The sequence below is a fragment of the Ambystoma mexicanum genome, chromosome 1q (assembly GCF_040938575.1).
Source record: "Ambystoma mexicanum isolate Mex_15411 chromosome 1q, UKY_AmexF1_1, whole genome shotgun sequence".
Lineage (NCBI taxonomy): Eukaryota > Metazoa > Chordata > Amphibia > Caudata > Ambystomatidae > Ambystoma > Ambystoma mexicanum.
Genome location: NC_090922.1, coordinates 1090987682 through 1091000695, shown reverse-complemented (window position 1 = coordinate 1091000695; position 13014 = coordinate 1090987682). Strand labels below are relative to the sequence as shown.

Here is a 13014-nt window from a genome sequence, read left to right as displayed (position 1 = left end):
TTTTTGTATGGTGATATTTTTGCGGGGATATTAACACATGGAACCAATTAGAGGCAGTAACAATCTGGGTGTCATAAGCATAAGAATAAAACCTGAAACCATGCTCATGCTTGAGGCTGACCGAAGGGTGTAAGTAAGCATTGAATAAGAGAGGGGACAGAGGCATGCCACAACTGAGTGGTTGTGGCAAGGATGCAAAAGGAGCAAGAGAAACAGAATTTGACATGACTGTCCTGATAGGACTATAACCCTTTAAAGGACAGGTCATTAACATCGACCTCTGTCTGCTTCTCCAATCTGATGGTGGGATCTACAGTTTGGAACTCGAGACAGATCTTAAAGTTGTTGCAAGACAGACTAAGTGCCCCTAGATGGCAGAACCCAACATGTAAAGGGTTGAGAATCTCATTGGTCTCTAAACATTCTCAATATGGTCTCTAGAGAGCCACACAGAACAGTGGTGACTGAAAGCTCTGGAAGCTTACATGTGGTGGTAAACAAATGGGTTGAACATTATACAAAACCGCAGGACCCAAAGTAGACTTTTCCAGCAAAGCTTCTTTCAAATCACTGTGAACAATCCGGGGTGACAAGGAGCAAGTCATTATGTTAGTAATGGGGACAACTGCTACAAGGCTTATTCAGTTTGAAGCAATCTATGCTTGATGCTGTGCCAAAATAGGGAAGGAAGATACATTATAACCAAGACTACTGAGGGTGGAGTTGAGAGCAGTCAACCTCAGGCTAGTGCATGAGTTAGCCTGCTGACTAGGGTGGTACAGTCCAACAGCCATCATTTTAAGTTGCAAAACATAGAAAGCTCCCCATAACCTCTGTGACGGGATAACCATAGAGGTGGTGGATTCCAGAGACGTAGGGACCTACGAAATTACTAACAACAGTTCTTTAGACACAACTGTGATGGAGACGAAAAATGTAAAAGTGCTGTCTGTTTATTATCTTCCATAAAATGATGATATTTGACCAATTGCTAGTGGTGAGCATCTCAATTTGGATGACCTGAATGTCCTTTTGGCATTAGATTAGTAAGGTTTGTGCTTGAAAGACCAACCAGGCACATAAAGGATTATGAACCCTTAACATAGCGCATCTTCACGCTTACGGTGGAAGCACAGGTAAGTGCAAAGGGCCAGCAAGGGCAACCATCCGCCTTTCCCGGGTTGATAGCCCATCGCTAGCACCGTTACATGGGTGACCTACTAAGTAGAGGCAGGGATGTAAGGGCCTGTCACTACACAAGGAGACCAGTGAGTGATTCTGCAAGCACAGGTGGAAAAGAGAGACCATTCTCTCCGCCTTGCCTCAGTGAAGCATAAACATGGCTTGCTGTATCACCCCCTCATACTCTGCCCTGCCCATCCCCTGCTTCCACAGGCAATAGAAAATGATTACAGTGATTAAGTGGGTGTTAGAGTAAACTGATGAAGGAGCTCTTCCAGCCTACAGCATCTACAAAGATCTTCGAGCTAAACGCTCTCTCTCACCTTTGAGTGTGTGTTGTTGCTTCTCTACATGCCACCATCTATGGGGTGTGCAGTTGTAGAAGTTAGTGTCAGGTAGACCACCTGCCCTACTATTGGTAACCTTTATCATTCATTTGCATCTGTTAGTCTCTGTAGGCGGGCTGTCCTTAGTGCTGATGGCGGCATTGCTTTGAAATGCAGCAAACCCAGACAGTGACCACAGCCTGGTGTCCCTTGTGGTCTCCACTTGAAACAGAATGTTTAGACCACAGATGAGACAGTCTATCTCTGGTCATGGTCCACTTTTAGAAAGTATGTTCTTGCTACAAGAACCGAATACTTGTTAGCTAGCATAAATGCCACTGTACATTCTAGCAGATTAATAATAGCACTTGCAAATAAACACTTTTTGGAAGGGAACCTCAGTGCACAATTTAACAAGGAAGAGCTTAGCGCCTTATGGCATATTCCTGACAAACCTCTTGGCTTGCTTGCCAAGGACACGCTTGGTAAGAGAAGCCAAATATGCTGACTTAAATATATCGTAGATTTCAATAGAATGCATCTGAGAGCGATCACAGCCTGTGTGGCCAGAACTTTGCAGACTAAGTATTTATTTGTTTCATACACAGGCACCTAACAGTGTTGGCTTTGGAAAAGAGGCAGAGCGCTCCATGACTATGAGCAAAACAATAGAGCCAGGCATTCCTTCAACGATGGAGAGCTTGTTCACGTGGGCTTCAGATCATGGCTACAGCCCAGTAACTTCCTACACCAAAACCCATGTGGCTAATAAGTTCCATCTTAGACTTGAGCAAACAGGTAAGTGCTGGGCTTGCTTTGTGCCATTGTTTACAGGGTGTGATGTGATTACCATAAGTTCAAGAAAGAAAGAACTAGTTCTGTGATTTTGTCCTAACTAAGCTTTCACCTACGTCTACACCCAAAATTTGCAAACAAAAAATATAATCAATTGGGCATATCCACTGCAACTGCATAGGGTGCAGCACTTTTATATGAGCTTCTTGACTTGTGCGTGCACTAAGAACAGCTGTTGGTTTTTAGTAAGTGCAAGCATATTTGTGTTGAAGGGTTTGATGACTTGCATCCCAGGCCCCTCCAGACAAACATAATGAAAACGTTCTGGGCACACAACCAATCAAAAGGGTTTATGATGTGAAGAAAGGTTGTGAATACAATTGTGAAAACTGGACTTGTTTGCTACAAAACATTTTTTTTTTGCCGAATACACTGTGTCTTAACATTGTTTCTTGGAAAGCGTGTCCTTTAAATTTATCCTTCATGTTCCCAGTAAAGACTGCATTGTGTGGATGGTGGATCCTATTTTTCAATTTCCACATAATTATGAGTCACAAATGCATAGAATATTTGCAGAGTGGGGTAGATGGAAAGTTCTGCATGAGGCACATATAGTTATTTACCCCACACAGTACTTCCTATTTACTCCATAAAGTACATTTTGCGGTCTCTTCTTTTTGATCAGTTATTGAATCCTCTCGCACTCAGGCCAGCTCTCTGTCTTCTGCTTCTCCTCTGGAATCTCCTGAAGAAATGTTTTCTGTGTTCACTCCTATTACTTATGAAGATACTTTCTGTCTCCTTGCCTGCGCTCACCCTACTTCCTCCCCACTGGATCTTATACCATATGCACTTCTATCTAAAGTCTATCCTTCACTTGTTTCTTATCTTACAATTTTATTTAATTCCTGTTTATTTTCCTCTGTTTTTCCTTCTTCATTTAAGCATGCTACTATTATTCCTATCTTGAAAAAACCCTCTGCTGATGTATCTTCTGCTTCCAATTTCCATCCCATTACACTCCTGCCATATCTTTCTAAAATTCTTGAGCACATAGTCTATACTCAAGTTTCTACTTTTATGTCTTGTAATTCTGCTCTCCCATGGTTCCAATCTGGGTTTTGCCCAGGATACTCTACTGAGACTGCTCTTCTTTCTGTCTTGGACTCTTTACATTCTATGTAATGCTAAATTGTCTTCTCTACTCGTACTTCTGGATCTTTCTGCCGTGTTAGATACGTTGATCACACACTCTTACGGTCTGCTCTTTCTTCTTTTGGCTTTTCTGGTTCCACTCTAGCCTGGTTTGAATCATATCTATCCCAGAGAACCTTTTACCGTTTCTTGGTAAGGGGTTTCCTCTGAAACATATTCACTTACTTGTGGTGTTCCTCAAGGCTCAGTCCTTGATCCTTTTATTTTCTCTCTCTGTACCTCGTTAGCTCGAGTTATTTCTTCTTTTGGGTTCTTGCATCACTTATACGCTGACGATACACAGCTTTTTCTTTCATTTCCACTTTTCACCGATGACATTCATATTAAACTTAGTGCCTGTTTACTGGCTATCCAATCATGGATGTGAGACCATTTTTTAGTTCTCAATGCAGCAAAAACGAAGTTTCTTTTCTTTTCTACTACTATTTCTTCCTCTCTTTACCTTCTTCTATTTAATTTCCTGCGGCTTAATTACCTGTTTCGTCATTGGCCCATTACCTAGGTCTTTTCTTTGACTCAGATCTTTCTTTCAGTCATCATATTTCACTATCTGCTCATTCCTGTCGATTTCATCTGTACAACATACACAAAGCTTGTCCGTTTATGACTTTTAAAGCCACCAAGTTACTGGTGTCTGCTTTAAACTTTTCATGCCTTTTCTACTGTTCCTCTGCACTCTTTGGACTTCCCATATCTCGTTAAACTCCGCTGAAATCTGTATTTCATGCTTCTATTTGTGTTCTTTGTCTGTTGGCTCCTCGTGATTCTATTTCCTATTCTTTGTTTCAACTTGGATGTCTCTCTTTTCATCACTATTTAAAGTTTAATTTCTTATGTTTAGTGTTTAAAGTGCGCTATGCTCTTTCTACCCCCTATCTTTCTTCGCTTGTCTCTTTCTATCGTCCCTCTCCCTCCCTTCGGTCTGCTTATCACTATCGTGTTGTAGTTCCCATCCACCCTGTGCTCAATCTCGTTTTCGGTCTTTTTCTCTTCTAGCATCCTTAAACTGGAATACACTCCCTCTCTCTACAATCCCACCTTCTCTTATCTGGTTGAGGAGGATTTTTTCCAATTGCTGAAATACTCTGTGTTTTAAATATTTATTTCATTATTTGTTCTGTTTTCTGTTCTTATGTACAGCGCTTTGGCATAAGGCGCTATGTAAAATAAAATACAAAATACAAAATGCAAATTCCAAACTCCTAATTAGGTATTTAAAGTAATGCATTTTTTTACCGCCACCATCATACTCATAAGGAGGTCCTCAAAGTCGTCAATCTCACTCAGAAAGAAGCCAAGTTCACGTAAAGTGATTTTTGCCTGCATGTAAAAATGTGAAAGCCACAATATTGTTCCCCATGTGCCTTGCCCGAAAAATAAAGGGACAATTACATATAATTTGTTCTGGAACAAGGCCAAAAGCGAAGCCCAATTGAATTCTACGATATGCAGACACGCTTTAACAAATTAATAAGGTTTTGTCTTTGCTTGTTGCATGCCATTGTTGTGGTCCCCTGTGACTGAGTGCCCTTTAAAAGCCTTTGCTGGATGTTCCAATAAAAGTTATCAAAACAAATCAAGTACATGAAAGCGATAAGGAAATTTTTCTCTTGGCAGTTTTACGTCCTGATTTTCAGTGGTGAGCTGCTGCTTGAACTGCCACCGCTCTAACGTGTTTCCCACCCTTTCTAGTGGAGATGAAGGATGAGGAAGATCACATGATTCCCCCGGAGCTGACCGAGCTCTTAGGGTTAAACCCCACACTAAGGAATGGGTTTGTGGTTCCCTTTCACAACAACAGAGAAGTGGATGACAAGATAGCCGAAGGAATGCCATCATCAAGGCAGATGATTCACGGGCTCGGCATCGAAGACCTCTTAACCAATCACAAGCAACCTGAGGAGGTACAAGGAAATATCAATGTGGACCTGTCGGTCAAGTGTGACAACCAAATGATGATGGTGTCCGTGGAGAAGGAGAGCCTGCAGGTAGGTGGTGTTCATTTTGGAAATTTTAAAAGGTGACATATCGGCTGCTGTCATGTATTTTATTTATTTTTCTGTCCACTTAAATGAAACAATCAAATAAAATGCATCTCTTTAGAAAATTATGTTACAATAACGCTAATCATTAACTTGTGGTTCACTAAGCTATTGAGTTTGAAATGAACGATATGTGACCCAGGATTTAGCCAGAGTTTATGCTGTAAATTCTCTGAGCAGGAATGTTGCTTGACACACATCTTCTATAGAGTCACACGCCTATCTGAGTACTTCATATGCGCCTCAAACACTTTCATAGAGTCGTTTCAACACTCTCTTGATTAGATCCTCAGTGACTGTTACTTCATGCAAGACGGCCTTTCTGACTTCAACTCTGTATAGTAAATGTGTTTTAGAGACAAAATAGTACTTGTAGCTTTCCTTCCAAGTCTGCAGTTAATATCTCATGAACCAAAACATAATGTTGTATCTGTCCTTTTGAAGGGCTCACTGCAGTAGAGCTTAGGGTATGTTTCACGAGCTAGATGTAATACGTTTTATTGTAACAGTACCAAGAATCTGGTGATGTTCTCAGACAACATGTCTTGCTAGCTATCAGTGAACTCCATTGCAACGTCCATCAGTTCATATGTAAATTGAATTGCTTCCTAGTTGCAATGTGCAGCTTCTTTGGCACCCCAGAAGGAGGTTAGCAACGCAGACTCCACCGAACATATTATACAAGCAATCATTCCTTCACAAACATTGTGGCAAAGCTGCGTTTTGCTCACATCACATACGTTTGCTTTAAAAAAGGACAGTGGTTTGTATTTCAACATTATATGTTACATGCTTCTTTACTGTCTTTACTGAGAGGATCTTTTTATTACTTTATTCCCAGTTTTAAACATACAACTAACAGACGCTTGAAAACAATAAAGGACTCAAGGTTGTGCATCCCAGAGACAAAATGAAACATGATAATGTAGCGCTGGTAAATTAACACAAAGGCATTTTACATGCATACACAAAGGCATTTACACATTCTTTATGTTATGTACAAACATCCCACCGAGGTATTGTTAGAAAAGCATTTCAAATTTCCAAGCGGCAACATTTAAAGGGGAGCCCCACCCATCTTAAAAACAGGCAAAATGATCATTCCATATTTGATTCACCAGTGTCAGAATCCACACTTTTGGTCAGATTTCTCAGTTAAATGAGCTCTAAATTCACTCCAGATATCCTGCAGTCTAGACTTGGGATGGGTGAGAGCATGGCATGCTTCCTCATTGTCATTCCAAACGATGAAACTGTGGATCTTTCTCTGTGCCAGAGTGACAGCCCAGCCCTTGCCTTTATGCAGTGGGAGCCGCATGCACAGGGTGCCTTTCTGTATCTGTGCACCTAGGATTGCCCGAATCTCTCCTATCACTTTATCCCAACACCAGGAGGTTAGAGGGCATGCCCAAAACATGTTAAACAACCTGACTTCAGCTTCCTCACCATTTACTCATGGAGCGCTTATGGACAAATATATTTCATGAAGCATAACAGGTGTCCTGTAGTATCTGCTTAACAAACATATTAGAGTGAACGAGATGATACCTCACGTTAATGAATGCGTCTTGAGTTAGAACGCATGCCTGGGTTCAGTTCTCTTGAGGCATTGAGGCGATTGGGTCTGTTTCCCTTTCGTTACCAGCCACAATATTGACCACAGACCTGGCTTTCACCAACAGCCCCTACATAGGCATAAAGAGGTGCCTAGTGCCTGATGCTGTTAATAGATATTGGAGAAGTTCTGTAGCATCAGGCATGTTCAGGAATAGGGAACCAGGTTTGCATTATGGCTGAAGCTGCACAAATAACTCTAGCAGGAATACTTCAGAATGTGTCCAGTTGTTTTATAACCCAGAGACCTAACCAAACTTGTCGATAATGTTGATGGTCATGGGTATTCCAGCGCTTGTCTTCTTTAAATACAACAATATATTATCAGTCTACAAGGAAATAACTGATTCTACCCCACTGGCAGTTACTCCCTTTCCCACCATTTCATCTTGTATTTGTTGCACAACATGTTCCATTGGCAGAGTGAATAGTAATGACAGGAGACAGCCCTGTCCTAGGCCCCCTTGATGTACCAACGCTGACTGGTTAGCGTATAGTAGTTTGATCGATGATATCAATTTAAAACCTTATCAAAGAAATGTCAGCAACCTTCACAAGTATGTCCAGGATATAGAAACAAAATTGTGGCCATAACCACTGTTGTTTCTGGGTTGCCCGCTCAGAAAAAACAAAAAAGTCAGCAAGCAATAATATTAGCAAACCTACCAGGGATGAATCTTGTCTGGTGTGCCGAGCTTCCCATAAGGGTTGTGAGCATTGCAGCTAACATTTTCACTAACCTGTTACATTCATATTGAATATGAATGGTAGGTGGTATGACCCACATAATGTGAGTTTTGTGCCAGGCTTTAGCAATGTCACTGTAACTGGCTATAGCATCATTTCCGACAACCTTTTTCCACAGCTACAGTCTATCATTTCAGTAGCATAGTGGCCACCAGACCAGGGAACCCTTTATACAATTCAGCACTTACTCTTTCAGGGCCCGGGGTTTTTGCTAGACGAATAGCATTCATAGCTTCCACGATCACTTCAACAGTAATGCGTCCCTTTAGTTTCTTGCAGGTTCCACTGTCTGTCTTGTGCAGATTGACCTCATCTATACATGGATCAGCTTTATTATCACATATTGGTATTGCTTTATGATTTCAGTTGCAATGTGACAAATATCACTCTGGATGTCCTGTATCTTATTGACCACAGGTGGTCCTCTGTCTTGTCTAGTCAACCATGAGAATGCCTGTGCCAGATTCTCCACCACGGCATACCTCCTGGATTGGGTAGGCTGTTTCCTGCATTAGATCTACTGCCTTGCAGCCTCATAAAACATCATTTCAGCAGCCCAATTCCTGCCAAGACAGACCTGTCTTTAGTAGTTTTGTATTCCCTTTCAAGTTTGCCTAACTTAGTCTCAGTGGAGTTCCATTTTATTGTTTTAAGTAAGACAAGTTCCAGGAAAATACTAATTTCTCTGTTGTGTACCTTAAGCCCCATAGAGTATTTGTGTCAAGTCCTTTATAAAAAAGTAAGCTGTCGCCTCCATGGCTGCAGCAACCACAGTGGATCTGATTTAAACACCTACATTCTACAGAAACCAAGTAGCACACTCCGCTTTAAGCTTGCACCATTGAATTAAGGCCAGAGAGTTTATAGTCTTAACTTGCAGGAACCTGTACACTGAAACAACTATTGAGGTGTCATTTGCCCCTAGGTAACATTGATATCTGTGCTCATAACCTCACCCAACTCAATGGATTTCCTCACCATGACTATGCATGCAATATCCAGGGCTCTAATCATACTGTACCGATGAGATGAAAGCCCAACAAAAAAATAAAATAAACAATTACATACCAAATAATGGAAGCACTTGTATTCTTTCAGGGCAAGTAAGATCGCCATTATTCTACTACAAAAAGAATATTGGGGGTTGCCAGATTCTGGTGAAACTGTTGGGTATCCTTAAAAGTCTGCTGTTAGTCTCTCCATTGCCATCATCAACAAAAACCTAATTTAGCCAAAGATTAATCAATGGGGTTCTATCTTGTGCCATGACCCTGCAATGGCTAACTTGGCTGTTAGAATTGGATGCTATTGATTGGCTATTGAATGGCCCCCAGTCATGAATAGGAGATAAGCTTTCCTGGATACAGGAGCATTTACAGCCCTCTCATTGCCATTTCATGGTCCCATACTTCCAAGTCTGATCTTGTGGCAGTGTTCATGTTAACCGAAAGAAGTCTATGCCCTACAGGCAGACGAAATAAGTTTCCAAAATGGTATTCCAGCCACTTCTCTGTCCATTTCTCACCATTGTTCAATTAACAAATGTTTTGCCCATTCTCCAAGACGAAAAAACGGAGAAGACTCATAATATCTGGGAAGATTGAGGCATCCAAAACCACCTTGTGGGCAATTACTAGTGACTTGTTTCTGTGCTATTCTGGGTCTCTTTCTCTTTCAAACATATTTAATAAGATCATTCTCCAGCCTCAGCAGATCACACCCTCATGACAGAGACCAGGAGGGACTGAAAAGATATAGGAGACGAGGAAGTGTATTCATTTTTAGGATGTTAGTTCTGTAAAACTAAGAGGCAGAATTATGTTTCCATATGGCAAAGTCTGACCTGATGGATTCAAACAAGGGTGGGTAGTTGATCTTGTAGAGCGCTGAGAGTTTCTTATTAACCTTCACCCTACATATTTATTGACATCTCAGCCCATTTAAAGTCTACCCTTTCAGATTACTGTTCTTGGACCTCACTGATAACGTCCAACCCTAGAAGCATTGAACCTGAAGCCTAACACTGTGGAGAATTCAGTCATCTCTTTTTTCTATCCTAGATAGAGTCTCCAATGGTCTGAAAGGGACATACGCTCAACATCGAGAAACATGAGAGTTTATATTTCTGGCTGCCAATGTAATACCCTTAATAGTTTGATTTGCGCATCATCAAATTAAATTGGGATATCCCTCTTATAATCTTGATTAGATCTGATATTCTACCATTAACTTATCTTTGTTATCAGATTTTTATAGCAGGAGAATATCCACAAAAGATCTGATCGCCAATCCACACTGTTCAATGCCTTTTCTGCATCTAAAACGAACGGGGTCAGTGGGCTTCCTCAAATTGTGTGGTGCCATCAACAAGATAACTCTCAATACATTATCAAATGTTAGTCAGACTTTGATGAATCCTGATTGTCTGCGTGTATGATATTATGGACAATCCCCTCATGACTTTTCACTAGCACCTTGGTATACACTTTAACATCTAGATTTTAAAAGTATGATGGGCCCTAAATGTTTCATTAAATAGACTTGTAACGTTATCTTGGCGAGGAGCCTTGTCAGTTTTGAGTGAGATAATGGCCTGCCACACTTCATTAGTTATATAGGAATCACATTTTTATCTTTGTTCTAGCGAGAATTTGCACCTGTGTGTGATTATGGAGGTGGTCAGGGAAGGACTAACAGACCATCTGGAGAGTCCCACCACACAATGCAGTACTGGACCTAGATCACCAACCCCATGGCCAGGCTGGGGCCACATAGACAGTTCATATGTTTGTATGCAGGACTAATCACTTGTAATTTGCTCATGTGCACCTCACATTCATTCAGGGGGCACACAATGCCCAAACCCTTGCCAGGGCTCTGCCTTTTCTTTCAAAGATTGCCAGCCCCCATGCACACCACTACAAAAGGCACTTTCCAGACTGCCCCAGGATTTCTATGATGCTTGCTCCCTCCAGTGGTATCTGGCAGATGCAGGGGGATTCTCTCTGCTCTGACATGGTTTTGAGTGGTGTAATTTAACTACATCAGGTTCCTGTGACTGCAGACGTCACTAATTTGAGTGAATGAGTGAAAAACAATCTACTATGAGGCAGACTTTGAATCGGGACACTACATTTTTTCACCACGCATATTGTTAAGCAATAACAAAAACAAATACTGTATTCATAGCTTCCAATGCAAAACCTACTTAATAGAAGAAGAATGCTACCCCATAATATTTTATCTTCTCCATTTGCATTTCTGAACATTAAGCTTAGTGGCTGTATGTTGCACCCTGAATCCATCTCATCTGTTTATTCCCCTTGCAGGCCTTTGGGTACTTGGGATCTGAGCTTTCGCTTCGAGATCCTGCGTGCAAAGCAAAGATGAACGAAACTCATTTTATCTTGGAGTTTCCATTAAAGAGTTGTGAAACGGTTCAAATCCAGGTCTCTGACAGTGTGGCTTACTTGAACAGTGTAAGTACTTCGCCTGGTATAGTTCATTGAATTTTTGTCATGCAGTAATATTTATGAGTATAACTTAAAATATAAAAATGGTAACTAAAAGGAGACCAGTGAATGTATAACCTATGCAACCTTTCTCATGGAACTTGGAAAATCCCTTTATACCAGTGTACATTAGGGATCTGCAACCTGTGGTGCCTCAGACTTTCTGGACTATGACTCCCATGATCCCTTGCCCTTGACTGCTGACTAGTGCTGATGGGAGTTGTAATCCAAAACATTTGGAGAACCAAAGGATGCAGACCCCACTCTGTATCATGCATCACATGAGCCAATTATTTCAGATGTTGCCTTAGATTTCAGGATTTACACTGATACATGCACAAAGAGCATTCCTGGGACCTAGTTACAGAAATAGTTTTGTACAGTATTAACATTAGGGCAAATATTCTTACAAATTCCATCAATGCATTTTTGGTGGAGAGGAAAGTAGTGATTGCGGCATACAAGGTACAGCTTTGGAACACTTGAGTGCCAGATTTGGGGCACAACCCTGACACATTGAGGTCATAGAGTTAATATTTTGAACTAGATGAGTGACTGTTTTGATTCTCAGACCATAGAAAACACAGTTTGGGGGTAGACTACTGATGATTCGAGGGGAAAACAGTTGTCCATTTGAGCATATTTGATTGAAAATAGGGGCAGACAGAAGACAGTTTGGGGGCAGAATAGTTTGAGTTTAGGTAGCAAAGGAGTCAGTGACCTTTTTGGGGGGCAAACAAATAACATTCCAGGGGAAAAGAAATGCAGGTTTGGCGGAAAACGAGCAACATTTTGTGGCAGTTTAAGGGACAGTTTGGGTGCAGAGAATTGGCAGATTGGGAAGAAAGTTTGGTAACGTGGCATTTCTGAAGCAATCATTGAGCAGATTACGGAGCGCTAGTAGCTTGGGGGACAAATCTTGGACAGCTTTAAGCAGACAAAATAAGTGACTGGTGGGTATAACTGAGTGATGCAAATGGGTGGCTGGAGCCGTGGTTCAGTGGACTAATTCATCTGCTGCATGGGGCCTGTGTTTTACCTCATGGTCACAAATTTGAAATACGAGAAAATCCACCCAGCCCGTCACTCTTCCGCGGTCAATAAAATGAGTACCATTGAGTTGGGTAACAATAAACATCTGTTGTCTTCCAATAGCTCCAGGATACCCCTCCCTGTGTGAACATGTGATCTACAGACACACCTGTTAAGTTATGGCTGTGGGATGTTAAGGATGGGAATGGTTCGATGAGGCCATCTTCTTACTGTAGGATGTGAATTAGCAGCTGAGGGTTATGAATGAGGGATCGTTTTGGGGTGTGATCATTAGCAGTTTGGAGCTAAAGCTTCAGAGTGACGGCCTGAAGGTGGAAGTGTGACATTTTCTAATGAGCATCTGGCTGCGTGAAAGCAGTGCTGGCACACGGTGTATGCCACCTCTGGCAAAGTGCCATTGTAGCCCCCCCCCTTTACACTAAGGTCACATTCGTAGAACGTATGGTCAAATTCATGGCACCTGGTTTGCTTATGATGTGGGCAGTCTAGGCAGCTGCGTACAATTGCCTTATAGTTGCACTGCCCTGT

General features: G+C 41.5%; 1 protein-coding gene across 2 annotated transcripts in view; it reads left to right on the top strand.

Annotated features, from left to right (window-relative positions):
* Positions 1–13014, top strand: part of TGFBR3 (transforming growth factor beta receptor 3) — a 486836-nt gene that overhangs the window by 330162 nt on the left and 143660 nt on the right. For both annotated transcript variants that reach the window (XM_069641782.1, XM_069641781.1), the window contains exons 7-9: positions 2117–2306; positions 5211–5506; positions 11251–11400. In XM_069641782.1, coding sequence (XP_069497883.1) covers positions 2117–2306; positions 5211–5506; positions 11251–11400 — 636 coding nt within the window. The remainder of the gene's footprint in view (positions 1–2116; positions 2307–5210; positions 5507–11250; positions 11401–13014) is intronic.